Source organism: Malus sylvestris, chromosome 11, assembly GCF_916048215.2.
Source record: "Malus sylvestris chromosome 11, drMalSylv7.2, whole genome shotgun sequence".
Lineage (NCBI taxonomy): Eukaryota > Viridiplantae > Streptophyta > Magnoliopsida > Rosales > Rosaceae > Malus > Malus sylvestris.
Window position 1 is genome coordinate 35,725,713 of NC_062270.1, and position 23,674 is coordinate 35,749,386.

Genomic DNA, 23,674 nt, shown 5'->3' on the forward strand with positions numbered 1-23,674 from the left:
GTTGAAGATGAGTACTCGAGAGCAATGTTAGGTAAGTAATCATGCAAGGGGTTCCAGGCAGTCATTTCTTGACTGGAAGTTTGATTCCAAGTGCTGACTGATTGCTCTATTTCTCCTTATCTTGCAGGTAAGAACAATGGCAAAGGAAAAGACAGGGAAAAAGCATGATATGTGATACTCTTGCTTTTGACCCTGATGATATGAGATACTTTTGCTCTGGTGTGGCTGGTTTGCATAGGTATTATTGGGGGGGAGAAAGCTGAGTATTTCGAGAGGCTTCGTTGGGAGTGCCCTCTCAGATATGAGGAAGGGTTGAGCATTTTTGCAGGTCTGCCTGTCCGTGGAGAATGGAGGTCGACCTATATAGGAGTCTTCCTAACAACAAGTAGTAATGTTATTCCTTTACCCTTCTTGGCCGTAGCAATGTAGTAGGAGCTGCAAGCTTCACGTGTTTTAACTTTATCAGAGCACTTTGAAAAAGTGGTATGTGGTATTTGGAAAGCTGATGTTGCGTGTGAAAATTGCAGACAAGCTTTATCCAAGGAAATATGGCTCTCGAAGTTCGAAGAGCGATGCCTCTTCAGTTTTCGAACAAGCAATCCTGTCGGGGATCTGGCTCTCGAGATTCGAATAACAGTGCCTCTTCGATTTTTGAGAAAGCAATCCTGTTAGGAGTCCGGCTCTTGAGATTCGGAGAGCGGTGCTTCTTCGATTTTTTAGAAACTAATCTTGTTGGGAGTCTGGCTCTCGAGATTCGGAGGGCGGTGCCTCTTCGATTTTTGAGCAAGTAATAATGTTATTCCTTTACCCTTCTTGGTCATAGCAATGTAGTGGGAGCTGCAAGCTTCACATGTTTTAACTTTGTCAAAGTGCTTTGAAAAAATGGTATGTGGTATCTGGAAAACTGATGTTGCGCGTGAAGATTGCAGACAACCTTTATCCAAGGAAATCTGGCTCTCGAAGTTCGGAGAGCAGTGCTTCTTCAGTTTTCGAACAAGCAATCCTATCGGGGATTTGGCTCTCGAGATTCAAAGAACGATGCATTTTTTATTTTTGAGAAAGCAATCATGTTGGAAGTGTTTTCTTGAATGTGAGTAAAGGTTGGGCATTTTTGCCAGTCTGTCTTGCCACGGAGCACGGAGGTTGACACACATTGGGACTTTCTAGTTATCAAGCAGTGGTGCTATTCCTTTACCCTTATGGGTAATAGTAGGGTAGTTGGATCTTCAAAATTTATGTGTCTAAACTTTGTCAGAGATCTTTGACAAAGTTATCTGTGATACCCGAGGAGCTGATGTTGTGTGTGGAAAGTGGTGCCTCTTCGAAATTCGAAGGGTAGTGCATCTTCGATTTTTAAACCAACCGCCCTGTTACCCTTTCTTTTATAAGGACACCAATTGTGTGCAAGAAGTACATTCAGAAAGTTATTGCTTGTAGGAATTTTCTCATTATTTTTGTACTTAAGAGATTTATTGCACCTCATTTCTCCTTCATCATTTCTGAGAATGTTTGGCCCATCTGATCGTCGTTTTGACTTGAACTTTGATGAAGAGGCAGCCATGCCTTCTCAAGACAACATATGGCACCCATCATTTTTATCCATTACTGGTCCTCTTACAGTTGGGGACTCTATGATGAAGAATGATATGACCGCAGCGGTGATGGCTAGGAACATTCTCACCCCTAAAGATAACAGACTACTTTCCAAACGGTCTGATGAGTTGGCTGTTAAGGATTCTCTGGCTCTCAGTGTTCAATGTGCAGATTCTGTGTCTAATATGGCCCAACGCCTATTTGCTCGAACCCGCTAAGTTGAATCATTAGCGGCTGAAGTGATAAGTCTCAAACAGGAGATCAGAGAGCTCAAGCATGAGAATAAACAGTTGCACAGGCTCGCACATGACTATGCTACAAACATAAAGAGGAAGATTGACCAGTTGCAGGAATCTGATGGTCAGATTTTGCTTGATCATCAAAGGTTTGTGGGTTTGTTCCAAAAGCATTTATTATCTTCGTCTTCTGGGGTTGTACCGCGTAATGAAAGTTGTTAGGCCTAAAGAAGATGAGGTTGAAGCTTTGTTGAAGCTTTGTAGGTGAAGCTTTGTAGGTGAAGTTTTAAGGTTGAAGCTTTGTTGGGCATCATGAATTGATTTTGCTTCACACTATATTGATCAAGATAGTGTGAAGCTTTTGTGTTGAAACTTTGTAGGTAAAGCTTTTGTGGGTTAATCTTTTGTAGGTGAAGCTTTTGTGGGTCAAGCGTTTGTAGGTCAAGCTTTTGTGGGTCAAGCTTTTGTAGGTGAAGCTTTTGTGGGTCAAGCTTATATAGGTTAAGTTTTTGTGAGTCAAGATTTTGTGGGTCAAGCTTTTATAGGTCAAGTTTTTATGGGTCAAGCTTTTGTAGGTGAAGCCTTTGTGTTGAATCTTTTGTGGGTGAACCTTTTGTGTTGAAGTTTTTGTAGGTGAAGTTTTGGAGTTGAAGCTTTGTAGGTGAAGCTTTAGAGTTGAAGCTTTTGTTGGGTACCATAAATTGATTTTGCTTCACACTATCTTAATCAAGATAGTGTGAAACTTTTGAGAATTTATAGTTGTCCTCCATTGATGAAGCTTTTGTTGGTGAAGCTTTTGTGTTGAAGCTTTGTAGGTGAAGCTTTGGAGTTGAAGCTTTTGTTGGGTATCATGAATTGATTTTGCTTCGCACTATCTTGATTAAGATAGTGTGAAGCTTTTGAGAATTTGTAGTTGTCCTCCATTGATGAAGCTTTTGTTGGCACTATAAATTGGTTTTGCTTCACACTGTCTTGATCAAGAGTGTGTGAAGCTTTTGAGAGTTGTGGTTGAACTCCTTTGATGAAGCTCTTGTTGGCACCATAAATTGGTTTTGCTTCACACTGTCTTGATCAAGAGTGTGTGAAGTTTTTGAGAATTGTGGTTGCCCTCCATTTGTGTGAAGCTTTTGAGAATTGTGGTTGTCTTCCATTGATGAAGCTCTTGTTGGCACCATAAATTGGTTTTACTTCACACTGTCTTGATCAAGAGTGTGTGAAACTATTGAGAATTGTGGTTGAACTCCTTTGATGAAGCTCTTGTTGGCACCATAAATTGATGAAGCTAATGTGTTCACCTCCTCCCTTTTTTTTAGGGGGAGAGGGGGTGCTGCAAGTTTGAAATTTGAAAACTGTGGAAGTTTGAAGACTTTCAATGTGGGTTTTCTCATGGTTTGAATTTTGAATTTTGAATTTCTTTGGCCATGTTGAACCCTATAAGAATGAGAAGTTTCCTCTCTTTTCATTGTCTTCATTTGCTCATTTTGTAGTGATTTTTGGAGATAAAGTGTTCTTATAGTTGAGAGGGATTTCGGCATTGCTTTGCACCATCTTCAGGTTGGTAATCTTTTCCACTAGATCACATGCTTTTTAAGAGTAAAAGTGACGACTTTTGAGTTTTAAGAGAACAAAGTGGAATCAAATTGAGTTCCAAGGACTGTAACTAAAAATAAAATTCCCTTTATTTAATTGGTTCATGTTAAAGCGGAATTATTCTATAATATTTAGAGGGTTCTCTAAACTTTCAATTCATGTCAATGGTTTGTTTATGATATTAGTTGTGTCAATTATATCGTTACGTTGATGATTATTTTCTTCCATTTTGTACAATACAAATTTCTGAATTTTCTGAAGATGTGTTAAGTTTCCCTTGCTCTTAATTGTTGTCATTACTTGATTATCAATGTTCCAAGTCAATACAAATTTTCTTTTGCAACATTTTGTTGACGTATATTCACTTTAAAATTAATAATATTTAGTGCATGTAATGGATTCAACAAAAAAACATAATTGTGATGAAATTAATCACTAAGAAAATGTCGCAAGTGATCATTTACCACAGTAGTAAAAATGTGTTGTGCCCGATGTGAGTTCAAACTTCATCAGTGATTAATCAAATATCTAACTTATTAATACTATCGCTCGACTGAAACTAAAAACATAAAAATTTAGGATGTTGAACTGAAATGAAAAGATCATCGGACAAAATAAAACGATGTTAAAAAATAGGATTGTGGGATGTAGGACATTGCTAACGCTTTCTACCTTTTCATTTGATGGGCCGAGGCCCAATATATTTGTAGCCGAAGGGGCGGGCACCAATCCGCTTTCGCTCTCAAATCCGCGTTTTGCTTCAAAGCGGGTCTCTCTGGTGCGCCTCCACCCTCCGCCTTATCTTTCCACCTCGAAATGCCGGTCTTCCACCTGTAAGTTCCTTCTTCTTCTTCCTTTCTCTCTCTCTCTCTTTCCTGGAAAATTTACCCATTTCCTGAAATGGGTTTCTTCTATAACGCGTTTATCTCCTTACCAAAATGTCTACTGTTTGAATTATCTCCATAAAGTTTGAGCATTTCAATGAAATTTGAGGAAAAGCAAAAAATGTGAATGCTTCAATCTTGTTTTGTTATTGTTCTTGTGTTAGTGGAAAGCGAAAGTAGTGAGTGGAAGTTTTTTTTTAACCAAAATTTGTATCTCTCATGGCCTCAGTGTGGATTTGGTAGGTGATATTTAATTGGGATTTATACAAATGTGGTTAATGTCCAGCAGACATGAGTTTTTATGGTGATTTTAGTGGTGGCATTGCATATTTGATACTGACTGGTTAAAGAGGGATTGTAGTTCAGTTCGTTAAGAGCATTCACCTTGCACCTGGGTACGGAGTTTGATTCCTCCGTTCCCCAATGTTGCTTGTAGCTCAGTTCGTTAAGAGAATTGATGAGGAAGTCAATTCTCTCTTGCCTGTATGGGAAATTCTTGACAGTGTTTTGTATACACTTACGTATACGTTCATTGTTTTGTGGTTGATTAGTTTTATAAAATGAAATCAGCTCCAGATTGATGTGTTTGAGTTTCTGTCAGGAGATTGGCTGCTCCACCATACTTGACTCTCAAGCATGTTCCACTGTTTGGTTATGTTGGGGAAGCCATTCACTTTGCACAGAACCCAGAAAATTGGAACTATTATTTGCCTGTTTTGAGGAATCGTTCTCCCTCGGTTGTTCTTGTAAGTTCCTTCCCTAGACTTCATTGTCTGGGAGCCACGCACAGCAGTGCTGACATGGCTGAAAATTGTGATATTAATATTATGGACATCTGTCATTCTTTACTCGACATAAATACACATGAGAAACAAAGTTTAAGCAAGGAGGTTCCATCAGATAATGACGGCGACTCTCTTAGCAAGGAAGAAAAGGAGAGACAGAGACGAAAAAAAATAGGACAGGCCAACAAAGGGAGGATACCATGGAATAAGGGCAGGAAACATAGTTCAGGTAAATAGAAAGTAGAAACCGAGTGTAAATTTTTGGTTGGATTTTAAACTTTCATACATTTGGTTGAATCTGAAGTTGTGATCTTTCATATAATGCAGAGACTTGTGAGCGAATCAAGCAAAGAACAATAGAAGCATTAAAGGACCCCAAGGTGAAGTAATGTAAGATTCATTAAGTTTTATGATATTTTTCTTCAAATATTTGTGCTTTTGAACTAGCATATAAGAGTTCACATTATTTAAAAGGCACAATACAGTGTTATTCCTAAAAATGTTAGAAGGTTTGGTATTCTTGTTTGTGGATTTCCCTTTTTAGTTAAAAGTACTGCACAACTTATGCACAGAGAAAAGAATGTTTTTAATTCAATCAACTATTTTTCTTTCGAAAATTGCTATTTCGTTGACACTCACTATTTTCAGGTTAGAAAGAAGATGTCTGAGCATCCCCGTCCTCATAGGTACTCAAGTCTTTGTCACATATACACATATGAAACATACGAACTTCATAATTCCATGGGTTGTCTGTTATAATATCAAACCAAAATGAGGTTTAGGCTTTGAATGAGTGGAGAGTTATTTTTAGCTTGCTGCTCAATGTCAAGTGTGGCTGTTACACTTTAAAAGATATCTATTCATAGAGATGGGGAGCTAGACAAATGCTGTGATTGATGACTATATGGAAGGAAGTTAGGAACTTTGTGCCGTAAATTTTTCTGGAGACACCATGAACTTTAAATGCCTTCTAACTTTTGATCCTCGTTCAAATAGTTATTACGCCTTTATGGGCCACTGGATTTCATTTGATTAATGTTTGTAAAATGTTACAAGAATTACAATGGTATAATGTAAAGGACGACATGCACCCTAAAATTTATGTTTATTTCTATCTCAAATGCTCCTCTGAGTAGTTAGACAAATTAATAATCATTCGTAGATAACGTTCGATATGTCCTTGCAAGTATTTTCTTACTTTTGCATTTGGGTGGAGAGAGAGAGAGAGAGAGAGAGCTTAGTATGAGGTTCTTTTAGGCCTGCTAGCCAAGTAAACATGATCACTTTTGTTTCATATACAGTATAGAAGTCAATAGTTGTAGGTTGCATGCAGCGCACAACTGCTGAAAGATCCATTTGCTATTGTAGACCCCTTATTTATCCTTTATGTCTTGCTCTGTGGGTGGCTGAGTCCCCAAGGCACATACTAACGTGGTACATAATTTGACAAAAAATTGACTTTTATGTAGTGCCGAGTCCAAGGCAAAGATGCGTTCTTCACTTAGACGTGTTTGGGGACAGCGTTTGAAGTGGAAACAGTTAAGGGAGAAGATTTTTCTTTCATGGGTAGAAAGCATAGCAGAGGAAGCAAAGAAAGGTGGGAGTGGACAGAAAGAGCTCCACTGGGATAGCTATGAGAAAATAAAACTAGAATTACATCTCCAACAGCTTCAGCATGCTGCAGAAAAGAAAAAAGCAAAGGCAAAGGAGATGGCAAACAAAAGAGCAAAAAAAGCAGAACAAGCTAAAGCAAAAACGGTGGCAAGGCTTGATCACGAGAGGAAAGAAGATGGAGTAATTAATGAAGATGATGAAGAGTTGACAGTTCCTCAAGGGCTGAAACGTAACAAGAGATTAACGAAGGTAATTGCTCGTTAGCAGAAATTATGTAGTTCACTGGTCACCCTCAGTTTTGATTTCTTGGATTTAAACTTTTAAGGGACCTTGCTTGATCGGTGTATTTATTCCTTTTCTGTAATGTTTTATAAAGTTTTCGATGTTGTTTGTTCGCATCTTACTGTATTCTACTCTTTATTCTTAATAGCTTGACAGAAAGACTTTAATAGATGGTCAAGTTGCTGCTCAACGGGATATAACCATGTCACATATCTCATCTTTGGAGAAACTGGACCTAGAGCTTGTAAAGAGAGAGAAAATTCGAAAAGGTGTTTCGTTTGCAGACCAGATCAGAGCTGCCAAAAACAAAAAAATGGAACTAGCTATGGTAGCCACATCCTCTATTCGTGCAGTGGACGAGAAACCAGGGTAGTATTCTTAAATTTCTGCATTTCTAGCGGCAGATTGAATAGCGTATGAGGCCAACCTTTTTTCTTTTGTAATCGCTTTTAAACAGATACAATTTCCTTGTTTTATTGTAGATTAATGTTCATTTTCTGATGGCTTGTAGGAAGAGAAAATATTCGGATTCTTGTACACATTTTTCCAACTAGTGCAAGAGTCCCCTCATTTCTTTACAAGCTTCATGCCAAATTTCCAATATTACAACGAAGAGTTCTTCGAGCTGCAATGCAATCTTTTCATGGGAAAAAATGTGTGTTCGGTGAACAGTCCTTACCGGAAACTTTTTCTCCGGCTCTCAGCTTTCTTAGGCATGAAATGTCCGGCTTGCCTTGCCAAAATCCATGCAGGTTGCATTATGGTGTTTAGACAGTTCAATTAAGCTGCAGATATCTCACAACTTATAGGATGTCGCATGATTTTTCTCTTTTAGTTTTAACATTGATCAAAAGCTCGCGGGTGTGGTCGATGGATTGTAATTTTCAGATTTGGTTTTTCTTTTACGGTTTGGTCACAAATTTATTGATCTGCATGGTTGTGTTGTTGATGCAAAATCAACGATAGAAGTAGAACCGTAGTCTGTTTTCAACTTGGACACGATAAGGAATTTGTCGTTCGTTTCTTCTTTAAAGTATCTTTAATATAGTGAATAGTCCATATCCATGTCAATTATCTCTATCAAACAAGACCTATAGGTCGTAGATTTCTTTCTGCAGCTGAACTGGGTTATAGTGGTGGTGGGGTGGGGTGGTCGTAGTGGTGGTGTGCGGTCGTACGGATGGTTAAGGGCCATGGAACCACTTGCTCATCCCCACTGCAATCTTAATTACGGTCAACGACTATTGCAGCGTAAATACGGCAAGTCACCATCCTACTTATTATTATTGGATGAGTTTAAATTTGAGATTTGTATATGTCCACTAGATCTCGAAATTTAAACTCATTCAATAGTGATAAATAGGGTGCTGAGCATCATCATCACTTGAGAGTGATGAGCAAAAAATATTTGTCATCTTAATGACTACTGCGACAACGATAGGTCAGATATATAACTCAATGGTGGAATAAAAAAATAAAGAAAACAGAGTAACGTCCAATCTTCCAAGAAAAATCTTTTCACCAGGAAAATAACTTAGAACATGAATTTTTAATTCATATGAAAAATCTTGATGTAGAACAGTTAATTAGCGGACCAAATTATGGAATACCTCTACAAGAGCCCCGGTGTCCGATTTGTGCCCCCAATACCGGCTAGATGAACACAATCACTGCTTCTCTATTCTTAGTTTGGATCCGAAGTTTGGTTAGGCGTGTTTAACAATGCTTTTAAAATAGCTAAAAACGCTTCAAGATCACCGAAGGAGCTTTCAACAACATTTGGCAGAAAATCACTTGAATATTTTAAAAGAACTTTCCATGTGCTTGGGGCCTAAATAAGCTTATTATCTTTGTTGAAGGTCGGGTCACGACCCACCTCAACTCAATTTGTCAAGCAATCACTTCATGGTGCAATTCCGTCTTCATTGGAACTTGACAAGTTTCAAGGTACAACCCCTTCCTCTATTTGTCTCCAATCTAACCCCTTGAATAGGGTGTTGGATTTTTCCTCAAACCAATTCAGTGGCAACATTTTACGCAGTTTTGGGAGGTGGTACGTGCTGCAGATTTTTCGGATGGTCAAGATAATCTCTTAGGGCTACTTCCAAAAGATATCAAATAATGCTACCAAACTCGAAGAACTTGCATTACCTCTGAATTCATTTATGGAGGCATTACATTAGCGATAGAATTGTCAACCTCACAATCCTTAACCTCTCCGCTCCCTCTCCATCAAGGTATAAAATATCGATGATATCGGAAATATCGGAAGTCCAAAAACACGGAAATTTTGATGGAAATATCGGGATATTATCGATGTCGATAAAAATTGAATAAAAACCATGGAAATTGTAAGAAAAACTTGGAAATTTGTATTGAAACTTTGCAGGATGTTTATTTAGTCAATTATCTATTAGTTTATCACAAAAAATTTGAAGGAAATGCATTGCATGATAGATATAACTGATTTAAGTTGATTATATAGCGAGCTGGCAAACATTGTGAGTGTAGAAAATATGTAGTAATTAATGAAAGAAGTTTAAACACACCATAATCATTTATATATAATGAATTAGTACAATATTTTACACTTTATACATTGCATGGTAAGATACATAAGTGACTTAGCAAGGTCTAAAATATCGATGATATCGGAAATATCGGTAATCCAAAAAAATATCAGTAGCTCAAAAACACTAAAATTTCTATGGAAATATCGGGATATTATGGATATTTTAGACCATGCTCTCCATCTGGGGAGGCTCTCCAGGTCAAAAATCATAACCCTCGATTTCAACAACCTACAAGGTTTGTTGCCGTAATCTTTGATGAATTGCACCAACCTTGTAGAACTACGTTTGGGACGAAATAACTTGGAAGGAGACATTACCAAGCTTAATTTCTCCGAACTTGTTCAACTTACTAAACCTGACCTATGTAAGCACAAGTTCATTGGTAAACTCTTTGTCCTTCCTCTCTCTTAGCAACAACCGATTGAAAAACGTCACGGGGGCAATGAAGATATTGATGCGTTGCAAAAGTCTTCGCACGCTCCTCCTTTCATAGTCCTTTAATGGTGAAGGAATGCCATCTCACGATGACATGGTTGGTTTCAATTTTTAAACTTGGCGCGTTGTGAGCTCACTGGTCGAATACCTACCTGTATGGTTAGCAAAGCTAAAGAATCTCTTGGAGGTACCGTAACAAAACCACAGAGACAATTCGCAGCTGGTTGGGGATTGATCGACCAAGACTTTCTCATATAAGCTTGTCAATGAACCTTGTTTCAAGTGAATTTCTGAAAGAACTTTGTAGAGTACCGGCGTTGGTACGTACATGAGCCTATTGCAGCTCAAACAGATCGTTATGATCTCGAATCGCCTCTTTACACGGTCGCGGTGATAAATCCCGATAGCTTACCCCATAGATTGTCCTACTTTCCTCCATTGATGGATCTCTCTATCAACAACATTACAGGTAATATACCGACTGAGATCGGCCAACTACGGCTTTGCCAAGAGTTGTATCTAGACGACAACTTCTCTTGCAACATTCCAGACCAAATATCTAACCTTAAGAACTTAAAGGGTTTGGATCTCTCCAAAAATCATTTGTCTCCAAAAATCCATCGTCTCTCGCAAGCCTTCAACAATCAAGCCGTAACCCATTAAGTGAGTCTGCTGTATGAATCCTATAATGTCACTATACTCGGTTTTGAGCCAAATCTTTCGCTAGTTTCAATTACTCTATATCTTTTATTACTAAGTCAACAAGCACTCAGTTCCAATGCTTCAACGCTTACCGCAGTTGAGGGGATTCCAAAACTTTGCGGTGCTCCACTTCCAAACAAGTGTCGTATTGATGGGCATGTAAAGAACCGAGAAGAGGTCAATGAGCACCAACCTCTATATTTCCGCTGCGTTCATGTTAGCTGCGCGCATGAAAAGGTTGAAAAGATGGGTTTGCTAAATAACATCATCGCAGAAGCAACACAGGCAATCATCACAGTAGACTGCAAATTAACATGTTCCATCTAAACAGGATCACCAGACAGTCTGCTTTCTGTCATTATGTTCACTAACTCATACCGTGTACCAAAGTAAAGACTCGACTAATCGCATAAGATATGACCTCGAAAATGTAATAATATTCAGATGAAAGGCAACCAGGTTCCGACCACAGCAATATTGCCAAACAAAATATCATTCAAGACCACACCAATATGCCAACCTACGGCCCATCTCGAGCAACCTCCTTGTTTATCTACACCATGCCTACAAGACTCATCATACCATATAGCTAGCCTCAAACTTAGTAACGGTTTGGACCAGGATTGGCTCCACCGTCCCTGTCTGGCGTGTAGTTATTCTGGTATTGTCCAGCACCATTCCATCCTGCATTAGATGGCGGACCCATGATGTTTGGTGGCACCCCTCCCGGGTTATTGGGAGGCATCTGATTGTAGTTGTTGGGAGGCGCCTGATTGTAGTTGTTGGGAGGCGCCTGATTGTAGTTGTTGGGAGGTGCCTGATTATAGTTGTTGGGAGGCCCAGAGTTCCAGTTGCTGCTTGGCGGGGGATTATTGTAGTTGTTTGGTGGACCCATGTTGTGAGGCGGCATTGGAGCCCTGTTGGGGGGTGGAGGACCCATGTTGGGAGGCATCGGGCCTGGACCCATGTTGGCAGGTCCAGGTCCCGAATTTGGGCCAGCTTGATTAGGCATAGGAGATGGACCGGTATTTTCCCTCCTCCTTTCAAAGTTCCTGGATCTGTCAAAGTTACGAGGTCTGTCATTACGTCTATTTCTCTCATTTGCTCGACTATTGTTTCTTATCCATTCTTCATGGTACTTGGGATCATATGGCACAGCTTGGCCATTAATAAAAGGTTCACCTGCCAAAACAAACAAGAAAGCAAACAGATCATGTATAAAAGAAATTTTCTGGTTAACTCAGTTGAAAACTATATAGAAACAGGTATACAATGGAGAAAAAACACATGCTGCAGTTTAATATTACTATCACACTCGGTGACCAAACCACAATTCTTGGAGTCCAGAAATTATGAAATGAAAATTTAACATGGATCAATTTTTTTCGGATGCAATCAACACAAGAAACTGGTTAGTTCATCAGCACTAAAGGTGATGTTATATATGAAAGACTCTGTACACAATATTGACTAGAGTTGCAGAAACTAGAAAGCCTTCAACAGGGGTTTTTGTATTTCACAGGTTCCATATAGCACTAGCACTGCTACAGCATTAACTGCCCTTTAGGATAACTTTCATCGGTAACATTCTAACGCCTCAAACTATCCTTTGTCAGAAAAAAAGAAAGAAATAGATCAAAAATCCAAATTTCAGACTGCCAGAGATATTCCAGAATGGGATTTACGACTTAAAATAATCAATTGCTATAAATAATTTGTTTTTCATTGAAATGCAACTTGAAGAAACAAGCATATCCGTACCTCCGTAATCTTTGTTCTTAACATCCAAGTAAGAATCAGGAAGTACCCAACGGACTCCAGGCAACTCTGCAAGAATTTTAGAAAAATACATATATGAAAACCCAGACAAAGCACAAGGAAATAATAAAAATCCCAACTGAGAAGCAGAATCACCTTTGATTTTGAGTGAAACCTCTTCAGATACAAGTGCCCCAAATGCATAATAGCACCTAGTTGAAACTGAGTAGATCTTCATTCTAGCTTCTTCCTCACTGCAGTTCAGCCGCCAACATACAAGCAACGTAAACTTGGTTATATGAATTGTCATTGCAAAACATAAATCACAGAGAACACAAACAATAGGAATACAATACAATCCTATTTGCTTTTGGTCTGTAAAAAAAAAAGTGATCCAGACCATGCTATACCAGATGTGATTAAGACCATACTATTTACGAGAACATTAAGATCATGCCACAAAGTGGTTATAGTTTAAATTTTGAGTATCAAAAAAGAAGCTAATGAGTTTTGCTTTTGTTAGAACGTCAAACCATATTGTTCAACATTAAGAACAATTGTACCCCCAAATTCGGCCGAAATATAACAGTCCGAGATTGCAATTACAAAATGATTTCACATCCTACAACAGCCGTAGCGATCCCAATTCAGACAATAATAAAATAGTTGCATGCAACAATAAGCCATTATCTTTTACAGCACAGGATATAACATATAATGTTCAATAATCGGGCAGGTGCGTAACACAAAACAGAACTAGTTTCATACAACCAGATAATGCCAGAATGTAGCATGTGCATACAACCCTCCCCACAACAGAGAAACAACCTCTTGTATTTTCTCAAACAAAAGTTTCCTGATGCAATACGAATCAAATTAACCCAAAACATTACCGTAATCGAAAAGGAGAAAATTAAAAAGCTACACCTTCGTAAAAATAAATACAGATATAAACTGAAACTGTATTAAAGAAACAAATACACTAGAAAAGCCATATAATTTATTAAACTCTCATTTCCAATTTCTAACTTCTCATAATCCAAACACATACAAATAAATAAATAAATGGTTACTTTAGACAGAAAACAATGGAGGTGTTACCTTCCGACGACGGTAGCTAGGGTTTTGATGTAGCTATTGATGATCTCATCCCTAGTGATGTCACCCTGAGGGGGCTCCATGACAACCAACCAGTGCTCGAAGTCACACCCATCGAGGAGGATCGTCTCCTTGGGAGGCCGGTTCGACCAGTTAGGGTTTGGGTCTCTGAGCGACGACGTGGTCGATCTGGTGGACAAGCACCGGACGATGGCAGGAGAGAGCCTGCCGGCGGAGGCCATGACTCCGGCGAGGGGGCGGAGGCGGTGGAGGAGAGAGAGCGAAGAAGAGCGAGATTGGGCGGCGGTGGATAGGGAAGCGGCGGAGGTGGCGGTGGTGAGGGAACGAGAGAGCAATGAAGCCATGGCTTGGGTCTTGGGAAGCGAGCGGTAGAAGAAATGGGTCGCCATGGTCGATCGCGATGAGGGTTTGGGGCTCTGATAAACCCTAGAGTGAGAGTGGGAGATAAGGGCGTATCTGGGTTTTCCGGAGGTTTTATAGCAGTGACTGAGTGATGGTAAGTTTCTTAAATACCCCTCGATTTTCAGTTTATCATTAGTATAAATAAAAAAAACTTTAACGAAAAACTTCCAGTGCTGTTCATTTTAATGGAAAATTACATTTTTACATTAAAAAGTCAATCCTGATACTATTTATTTTACCCTTTATTTTGTTTTTATTGTTAAAACTTAAAGTTTTCGAACCATTTTTATTAGTTTTCCTAATATTTCAAAATAGCATTCCAAGTATCTTCTAATGGTCGTTTGAGTCATTTCAACTTTTTTTTCGATTTGACAGCGGGACATCAAGTCCAAAATAAAAAGATTACATAAGGAGGAGCTTGTTAGAAAAAGATTGACCTCAAATTGCATGATAAATCTAAATGAGCCATATCATTATAAACAAACAAAATATTTCACAGTAAATATGTCACATTTCACAAGACTAACTTTGTTGCATAATAGCACAACAACCCATTACTAAACTTTTTAGAAGGTGTTTATTCATTTGTGCATTTAGAATCAAGTGTACTGCAAGTGCAGAATCCAATTCCACTAAAATCTTCTTAATTTCTTTATTTTATGCAATTTGCTGCCCAATAAAAACTCCCTCAGTTTCAGCACATAAAATCTCACATTGACCAAGATTAGCAAAAAAATCAAAGATCCATGCTCCGATGAGTTTCTGAGGACACCTCTAGCACCAATGAAACTGGCCACCCTCTTGCGACACCCCATCAATATTAAGCTTTACCCAACTCTCAAAAGGAGGTTCCCAATAAAGAAAAGCATGCGTTTGAAAGGGTTTCATAGAGGAAACCACATTCATGTGAAGTCAATCTTTTAAGTAAGCAATAATAACTTATCTTGGATCATTAGGGTGAGCAAAATCCTGTTGCAAAATACGTCTATTTTGCCGGTCTCACAAGAACCAATAAGCTATACAAAAATAAGTCTTCATTCCAAATTGTCTAGGACAAATATTTTGGAAGAGAGATTATTTTGGAACCAACTATTAGTACATGTATCAGTCAAAATTGATCCGAAATAGGAAAACTTCTCCAAATTTTATAAACGAACGGACGCCTTGATATTTAGGCACTATTCAGCTCCATAAATGTACAACTCCCAATGAGCATGGTCTCACTTTTTGTGAGCTGGTTAGATTATCTTTCCGAAACTTTTGTCCAAGCTAGGGTTGTCCATGTTAATCTTCAGAATTCTTTGAAATTTCTATTGATGTGAGTTAGTATTCTGAAAGTTTCATTAAGCGTTCTAAGTAGTTATCTTCTTTTTAGAAAATCTCTTTTGTGAATAAGCACATTTTATGTACTTTTATAAGAAATCACTTAAAACTAAAGTGATTCTAATTCTCATTTAAATCATTTTTTTTAAATTTTGCTAACAGAAGTGATATTGGTCTTCACATAACTCTCAATCGGCCATGTATTTCAATTCCCCAATCTACCACTATGTGAAACAAAAAACACAAGAAAAACAATTTTCTTACTTTGGCAAAAGCCCAAATCGCCCCAAATGCCTAATGAAATTAAAGAATACAATTAAACGGACAAGTAAAAACTAATTGAGGCCTTTTATCGAAAATGATCATTGTGATTGGCATAACTCTTCATTTTGGTATCTGAGATTTGAAATTGTCTATCATTAATTATTTTGATCATTCTTTGAAAAAATTTCCGTTAAATTAAGGATATTTTGTCAAATCAACCACTCCCTTTGAATTGGTTATTTTTTCAATTTAACAGAAATTTTTCATATAAAAACCAAAATAATTGGCAATAAAGAATCTTAAAAGACCATTTTTATCGATTTTAGAGTTCGATTTTCGTTGCAAGAGGAACTACCCGAGCACAAAACCTGCAAGCCTTTCCTTTCTTACTTAGGCAAAAGCCCATAGAACCAAGATGGGCTTGGCTGCACATTTATCTGAGGATGACCTTTTTTTATTTCAAAGTTTGGCACACTCAATTTGTTGTAATTGGCTAATCGGCCAAATATAGAAAAATTCCTACCGAACTGGTATTGATATGGGTGTGTGGAAGATAGTGAAGCAACCAACACCAACCCTACACAGTCAATATTCTGCTCACCTGAACAGCTCACCTGAACAAACTTCCCAAAATGATTCATGTTTTCTTCTTTTGGGTTTTCTCCAACCCCCCCCATCAGAAGTTATGAGAATTTTATACGCATATTTGAAACACAAGTCACGTGGTGTATCATTTTACGTGTTATAATAAGAGTGGACGATAGAACAGATATGTCTAATTTTTTAAGTATATTAATAAAAAACCAAATCCATGAGTTTGATTTGAGTGAAATAGTAATGTCACGTGATTGTGTTTCGACTATATCGAAAAGTTAATCCAGAATTTATGTTTGCCAACAAGAAAACAGAAGGAAAGCAAAAGTATCAAAGCTTTGGCTTCTCTTCTACCCTAACTTGTATAGAAAACACACAGTTTGGTGCGTTAGCTCATCTCCTCCATTTCATCTACACTACCCCACAAATATCACATTCTCTCTCTCTCACTTCTACTCTTCCCCCCACAACATGGAGTTGCCTGTGAAAATGCCGGTTTCCCGCAGCCTGATAACACCATACAGACTTGAAACCAGAAACTTGTGCTACAAACTATCAACCCGATTCGATGAGATGAAATTCGTGTGTTGTAGGGAGAGCCCGAGGAGAGTTCCGAAGTTCGTTCTGAAGGATGTGAATTGTGAAGCAAGGCCTGCAGAGATCACTGCAATCGCTGGCCCTAGTGGAGCTGGAAAAACCACACTGCTAGAGATTCTTGCTGGAAAGATATCCCCAAAGAAAGTGTGTGGTGAGGTGCTGGTGAATGGTCAGCCTATGGACACAAAAAGTTTTCGCAGAATGTCGGGCTATGTCACACAGGACGATGCCCTATTTCCGTTACTTACAGTTGAAGAAACCCTCATATACAGTGCTCTGCTGAGGCTTCCTGGTGGGAGGAAAAATGCTGCAGATGAAGTGTGGAAGCTGATGAAGGAGCTCGGGCTGGTACATGTCGCGGGTTCAAGAGTCGGCTGGGGATCAAACAATGGGATTTCGGGTGGTGAAAGGCGCAGGGTTTCGATTGGAGTTGATTTAGTTCATAATCCAGCTGTGGTTTTGATTGATGAACCAACTTCAGGGTTGGATTCTGCCTCAGCTTTCCATGTAGTCTCATTGCTCAGAACAATGGTTTTCAATCAGGGTAAAACTATTGTCCTGACAATTCACCAACCAGGTTTCCGAATCCTAGAGATGTTCGATCGCGTTGTTCTGCTTTCAAATGGAACTGTGATCCACAATGGATCATTGTGTCTTCTACAAGAAAGGCTCAATTTAGCTGGCCATCGCATCCCCAACCATGTTAACTTGCTCGAATTCGCCATTGATGTTATCAAGAGCTTGGAGGGTGCACAAACTTCAGAAACCTTGCACAACCAATGTTTCCGGCCTCTAGAACAAAGGTTTGTATGCTCTGTTATCTTAGCAAAGAAGCTTCCAGTCTACCCAAATGCGCGTCCCCGGGAAGTTGTAATACTAGGGCGAAGATTTTGTAGCAACATATTTAGAACCAAGCAATTGTTTGTCACTAGAGTTATACAAGCCTTGGTAGCTGGATTCGTACTCGGAAGCATTTTCTTTAATGTTGGAGCGGAAAAAGGGAGCTTTGCCTTGCAAACACAAACTGGATTTTTCGCCTTCAGCCTCACATTCTTGCTGTCTTCCAGCACAGAAGGCCTACCGATTTTCTTACAAGAGCGAAGAATACTAATGAATGAGACTTCCAAGGGAGCCTATCGAGTTTCCTCCTATGTCATAGCAAACACCCTCATTTTCCTCCCTTTCCTTTTGATGGTTTGTTTTCTGTTCACCGCACCGGTTTACTGGCTAGTCGGATTGAGGAGGGACTTTGATGCATTCCTCTACTTCTCTCTGGTGGTCTGGATGGTTCTTCTCATGTCCAATTCTGTTGTGGCCTGCTTCAGTGCTCTTGTGCCCAACTTCATCATGGGGAGTTCCCTGATTTCCGGGCTCATGGGATCTTTCTTTCTCTTTTCGGGATACTTCATTTCAAAGGACCGGCTCCCAAGCTACTGGATATTCATGCACTACTTGAGTCTTTTCAAGTACCCGTTCGATTGCTTTATAATAAATGAATACGGAGGAGAGCAGGGAAGGAGATGCATTCAACAGATTGGCAATGAAGGATGCAATCTTTTCGGGGACGTATTCTTGAGACAGCAGGGTTTAAAAGAAGCACAGAAATGGAGCAATTTGGGTGTGATGCTGGTATTCATAATTGGTTATAGAGTGTTTTGTTTTCTCATTCTGTGGTGCAGATGCTGCAGAAATAGAAACTAGCTAGCTAGATATATATATATATACCTATATATCTGCACAACAGATATACATTCACTAATGCTATTTCTCTTTCAAATTCTTTTAGGATGATCAAACATTCAAACTATTGAAGTTTCGGATGACAAGAAACATTTACACCTGAAAAATGATTTGGCTAGTTCTTAGGAAGACAATCGTATCCACGTAAAAATATATGTACTTGTTTCCCTATATAACCTAGAAGAATTAAATTGCCTACAGCCTGACCAAACCAGAGACAATTTCGTAAAAATGGATGGATCCTGACTGCCCTAATTGCTTCGGTCATATATAGAATTGAAGGTCATAGTAGCAAATGAAGTGGGGGCGGGTTCTGATGAAGAAGATGAATTGATAAACTTCCCTGAGGCGAATATTGTGTGAGATGGATGTCTTTTGTTGGCCTTATCTCTCCCACCTTCTCTATGCTCCATAAATTCAGAAAGCAGCCCTGGTTTGGATATCTTCCCCTCCTTCACATCTAATGCACCTGTCAGCATTTGAACAACGGTAGACATGGATGGTCGGAGCTTAGGCATGTCTTGAGTGCAGAGAAGGCCAACCTTTAGGAATCTGCAAGCCTCCTTAACGTCGAAATTTCCATTCAAAGATGTGTCTACTAATTCCACCAGCTGCCCCTTCTCATGGTGTTCCCATGCCTGCAACAGGAACTTGGATGTGATATGTCTGCTCAAGATTCTAGTAGTAATTGAAAACTTGTTAATCATTATCCATGTTTCCGACAAGAGATGATGAGGTAACAAGTTACTTTTAAGAGATTGCGGATCAAAGACTACACAAGGAAATGAAAATAAAGAGATTAATCTTAAAATACGTGGTGGGTTTCCTCTAAACTAAGCACCTAAAGAAGCTCGATGGAGTCATCAAGAGACTCTGGCGCAGTCATGAACGCAAAACACGTCTCATAAGTTTTAACATATTCCGTTAATCTGAAAACCATCTTCTAGTACTAATATTGACACCCTCACAAATTCAAGGAATTTTCCGTGTGCAGTAGTGTAATCAATCGCACCATTGCTGCAGGCCAAGAAATTGGCAAGCTTTTCTTTCAAGGCTAGTGAACGTTAACTACAGTTTAAATGCCTAGAGGCTTTCGTATACTATTCTTTTTTCAAGGATTATTACCTGCATGTAAAAGCTATATACCAGTCAAAAGGCTTCAATTTAGTCATTAATACAATATCACGGAAATGTCCATACCCGTGCAAGAAGATATTGTTCTTGGGGTGGTAAATGTCTGTTAGTGTTAGACCTCCCACAAACAATTTCCAACAGTAAAACACCAAAACTGTAGATGTCTGCTTTCCTTGTTACTTGACCTCGTATGGCATACTCAGGCGCCAAGTAACCTCTGCAGGAATCAAACAGGGAACCAAATGTGTCAATAAAATCACAAGTAACTTGATAAATGTGAAATAAAATAAAAAGTACAGAGAGAGAGAGAGAGAACAGGGAACAAAACATGTCAATATAATCACGAGTATTTTGATAAATGTGAAAGAAAAAAAAAGTAGAAAGAGACAGAGAGAGAAGTTTGGTGGAAACTTATGGGCAGGACTTCAATTTGTTACATTCTCGGATAAACTGATAGAAAGAGAATAGCACTGGAAATGGCAAACTTACGTTGTTCCAGCAACACGAGTGCTAACATGGGTCAAGTTGTGGTCGATAAACTTTGCAAGACCAAAATCTGAAATTTTTGGTGAGAGGTCTTTATCAAGGAGAATATTGCTTGCTTTAATGTCTCTGTGAATAATATGAGGGCTAACCTCCTCGTGGAGATAAGCGAGCCCCCTTGCAACACCAATGCAAATTTTACACCTTGTAAGCCAAGTAAATTGGATACCGCTGTAGCCTTTCCCTATAAAGTACAGAAGGATGAAGTCCTTATCCATACAAATCATTCATTCATTCAAATAAGGAACAAGTAACATTGCTTACCAAGCAGTGTTTGTGCTAGGCTATTATTCTCAAGATAGCCATAAACCAATATTCTGTGATCTCCTTCTGCACAGCAACCATATAGCTTAACTAAGTTATCATGTTCAACGGTCGCAATCACCTCGATTTCTGTTAAAAATTCCCGCAACCCTTGACTAGACTCTGCTGACAAGACTTTTATAGCCACCAAAGTCCCATCCTTGAGTGTTCCCTGATCAAACACATTTTGAAATTATTTCTTAGCCTGTAGAGGTAACAGTCAACGAAGTCTTTAGCACAATTAAGTGCTCAAGACCGAGTATTCCTCAAAACTCATAAGCAAAATAACTTTAGGCGCAATTACCTTGTACACGGAGCCAAAGCCTCCCTGACCAATTTTATTTTCTTTACTGAAGTTCTCAGTGGCAATTTGCAGTTCCCTATAACCGTACTGCTTCACATTCAAAACGCCTGAAACCACTGTACCCATAGGAATCTATTAGAAGTGTTTACGTAGCTGAAGATAGAATGGTAAACCTCCTAAATTCAAGTTAAAGCTAAAACTTACTAACAGCGTTTAGTTCAACAGCATGCAAGTTGAACAAAGTAAACAAAAGGCCGGGTTGTCCAGGTTCTGAAAAGAAGCCCGGTCATCCATAAAAAGAATAATTGAAAGGGAACAATTATATGAAAGGAGGGAACTTGGTAATTTGGGCTTTGAGTAGTCGCAGACTTCAACTGGTTCATAAATCAGTAACACTAATAAAATGAAAGCGCTTGACATAGAAAATGCTCCTCCCATTTGGAAGATCCATGTAGGACCTAGAAAAGTCCTCCATCCATTTCACAATTGCACTGAGCAGCTAATTTGACAGATGGCATTGTGCCAATGTAACTAATATTGACACTGAAAGTATGTGCATAATCTCTATAAAAGGAACGACAGAATAAACATGTCCACAGTGTACCTTCGTCGATTTCAACAGGCCGGTTAACAAAGGAAGCTTCCTTCTTTCGAAAGAAGAAAGAGCAACAAGACATCACCAGCTTTTATGTTGGACAATATCACCAATCAATCAAAATCCTTGCCCTGTCAAAGTACACAAGTAAACATAAACTTTCTGTGATGTAACTACAGCTGCAGGATCTGTTTGCAAATCAAGGTGGCCTCTTTAATCTACATGTACTATCTAGCAACTGGAAAAGATGAATACCCGCAGCATTGTAAATCCTTGCCTAACTTATTAAAGATGCTTGCATATGCAATAGCACGTGTTTACTGAAACTCTCTCTTCCAGAAATCTCTGTAATTTCAGTAGCAAAGTTTTGTCTTGAAATTTGAGTTGCTGCTTATAGTTTGTTACAACCTATATATCAGAAGAATCAAAAAGGGAATTTTCGAAAAGGGAAATCTCTTAAAAACATAAACGGTTAAAGGAAGTTTGCACATCCTCGGTACCACATGATAAGTTTTAACTAAAGCCTAAACCTGTTTTCTTTTAAACATTGAGGGCTCCTTACTTAAGGTATCAAAAGACAACAAAAAAAATCCTACGCATCTGAACTGCCAAACGTTAAGGGGAAACACTAGAGAGATACCCCAACACAGTAAGGTCTGGGAATGCACCCTGTAACGCCATAGACTCTTACACCCTACAAGATCAATCAGAAGTTCAGTTCTCTAGTAGAGTCCTTCAGTCAATCTACTATCAACACTTAGACCAACTACCAAAGTAATTCAGGGAAAATATACCGGTCTTCATATCTGCCTCCATAAAGACCAAACGCAGAATTAACACGAAACTTCCAGCATCCCACAACATTTTAAGCCGAAAAACTGAATTCGTTAATCAAATACTACAATTCAGCACAGGGCAGCTTAGCAACTAGTAGAGAGTAGAATTAGAAACATGGTTTCATCTTTCATGATGAAAGGAAGTTTTTGGCAGGCAATCAAATGTGATTTTGTAGTCAACTATCCTTCTAATTCTCAATGCATCAATTATAATACAAACAAAACAGAAGACATCTATTGTTTTGAGTGACCAACTTTCAAATAAAAAAGTCGATCTGAGAGCCACCAAAATTGAAATTGCAGGTGAAGAAGAAGAAAAAGAAGAGAAGAATTTGCTTCAAAATTAATTACCTTATAAATTTTCAATCCAATTGCACTTGGGGTTTGCTTATATTTCAACCTTGAAGTATCCATCTGCAGAACAGAAACTAAAACCAGCATAATATAAGTTTTTGGATTGATCAAAATATGATCTTTCCATATTTTTTAGAAGCATAGCAACTGTAAAGAGAAACCCACCATTCTTTTGGGTTTAAGAACCCAGCTGAGGCCACAAACAGATCCAAAAGTCTATCTCTCTTCTTCTTCTTTCCAATGGGTAAGTCAAAAGGTTAAAAAGCCTTGGTTTTCTTACATTTTCTCAGCTACCAAACAGAAAAGTACATGTAAAACCCAGATACAGTACAAGGTTTTCATAAAGAACCTCATTGTGGTGACTGCAACAGAAATAGAGAGAGAGAGAGATGAAACGAAATAAAAGTAAAACTGGGTTTCGTGATGTTTATATCTTTGGAACTTCCGAGATATGAAAAAATATCGTCCCTGGAATTTTGGAATTGACTTTTCTCTCTTATCTGCTGGTATTGACTTCCAGTCTTGCACTCTTCCAGAAACGAAATAAAAGTAAAACTGGGTTTCGTGAGGTTTATATCTTTGGAACTTCCGAGCAAGGAAGAAAATATCGGTAATATCGGAAATATCGGTAGTTTGAAAACACGAAAATATCGATATCGATAAAAATTATATGGAAACCACGGAAATTGTAAGAAAAACTTGGAAATTTTTATTGAAACTTTGCAGATGTTTATTTAGTCAATTATCTATTAGTTTATCACAAAAAATTGGAAGGAAATGAATTGCATGATGGATTTAACATTATCAAGTTGATTATATAGTGAGCTGACAAACATTGTGAGTATAAAATATGTAGTAATTAATGAAAGAAGTCTAAACACATCATAATCATTTATATATAATGAATTAGTACAATATTTTACACTTTATACATTGCATGGTAAGATACATGAGTGACTTAGTACCACATAGAGTTCCTATGAAGTTCAAAATTTTCACCTTGGTGTTTTTTAAAATATAGAAATTTATCCTAGATAATAAATATTAGCTTGCAAGCCTTGCAGACATCTTAATGACCATATAAATATTACAGGCGGAATATGTAATCACAAAC

General features: G+C 38.4%; 4 protein-coding genes across 9 annotated transcripts; 2 read left to right on the top strand and 2 right to left on the bottom strand.

Moving 5' to 3' along the window:
- Window positions 1–4,118: 4,118 nt before the first annotated feature.
- LOC126589903 (uncharacterized) lies at window positions 4,119–7,565 on the top strand. The gene is made up of 7 exons (XM_050255355.1): window positions 4,119–4,252; window positions 4,905–5,317; window positions 5,416–5,468; window positions 5,737–5,774; window positions 6,558–6,951; window positions 7,133–7,353; window positions 7,496–7,565. The coding sequence occupies exons 1-7, from the start codon at window positions 4,236–4,238 to the stop codon at window positions 7,536–7,538; spliced, it is 1,179 nt and encodes a 392-aa protein (XP_050111312.1). The 5' UTR covers window positions 4,119–4,235; the 3' UTR covers window positions 7,539–7,565.
- A 3,546-nt stretch (window positions 7,566–11,111) lies between these two features.
- LOC126589904 (multiple organellar RNA editing factor 8, chloroplastic/mitochondrial-like) lies at window positions 11,112–14,041 on the bottom strand. The gene is made up of 4 exons (XM_050255356.1): window positions 13,554–14,041; window positions 12,609–12,706; window positions 12,456–12,521; window positions 11,112–11,876 (listed from the first exon to the last, which is right to left on the bottom strand). The coding sequence occupies exons 1-4, from the start codon at window positions 13,958–13,960 to the stop codon at window positions 11,296–11,298; spliced, it is 1,152 nt and encodes a 383-aa protein (XP_050111313.1). The 5' UTR covers window positions 13,961–14,041; the 3' UTR covers window positions 11,112–11,295.
- A 2,526-nt stretch (window positions 14,042–16,567) lies between these two features.
- Window positions 16,568–18,528, top strand: LOC126589896 (ABC transporter G family member 10-like). The gene has a single exon (XM_050255337.1). The coding sequence runs from the start codon at window positions 16,626–16,628 to the stop codon at window positions 18,450–18,452; it is 1,827 nt and encodes a 608-aa protein (XP_050111294.1). The 5' UTR covers window positions 16,568–16,625; the 3' UTR covers window positions 18,453–18,528.
- Window positions 18,499–23,098, bottom strand: LOC126589901 (cold-responsive protein kinase 1-like). 6 transcript variants are annotated; one of them, XM_050255351.1, is made up of 10 exons: window positions 22,726–23,098; window positions 22,558–22,634; window positions 21,626–21,778; window positions 21,380–21,501; window positions 20,980–21,045; window positions 20,776–20,891; window positions 20,433–20,643; window positions 20,115–20,352; window positions 19,692–19,842; window positions 18,499–19,129 (listed from the first exon to the last, which is right to left on the bottom strand). In XM_050255351.1, the coding sequence occupies exons 4-10, from the start codon at window positions 21,450–21,452 to the stop codon at window positions 18,743–18,745; spliced, it is 1,242 nt and encodes a 413-aa protein (XP_050111308.1). In that variant the 5' UTR covers window positions 21,453–21,501; window positions 21,626–21,778; window positions 22,558–22,634; window positions 22,726–23,098; the 3' UTR covers window positions 18,499–18,742. The 6 variants fall into 6 exon arrangements, with proteins under 6 accessions (XP_050111308.1, XP_050111307.1, XP_050111309.1 ...); XM_050255350.1 differs by lacking the exon at window positions 21,626–21,778 and adding an exon at window positions 22,011–22,064; XM_050255352.1 differs by lacking the exon at window positions 21,626–21,778 and having other exon boundaries at window positions 22,558–22,620.
- Between the last annotated feature and the right edge of the window lie 576 nt (window positions 23,099–23,674).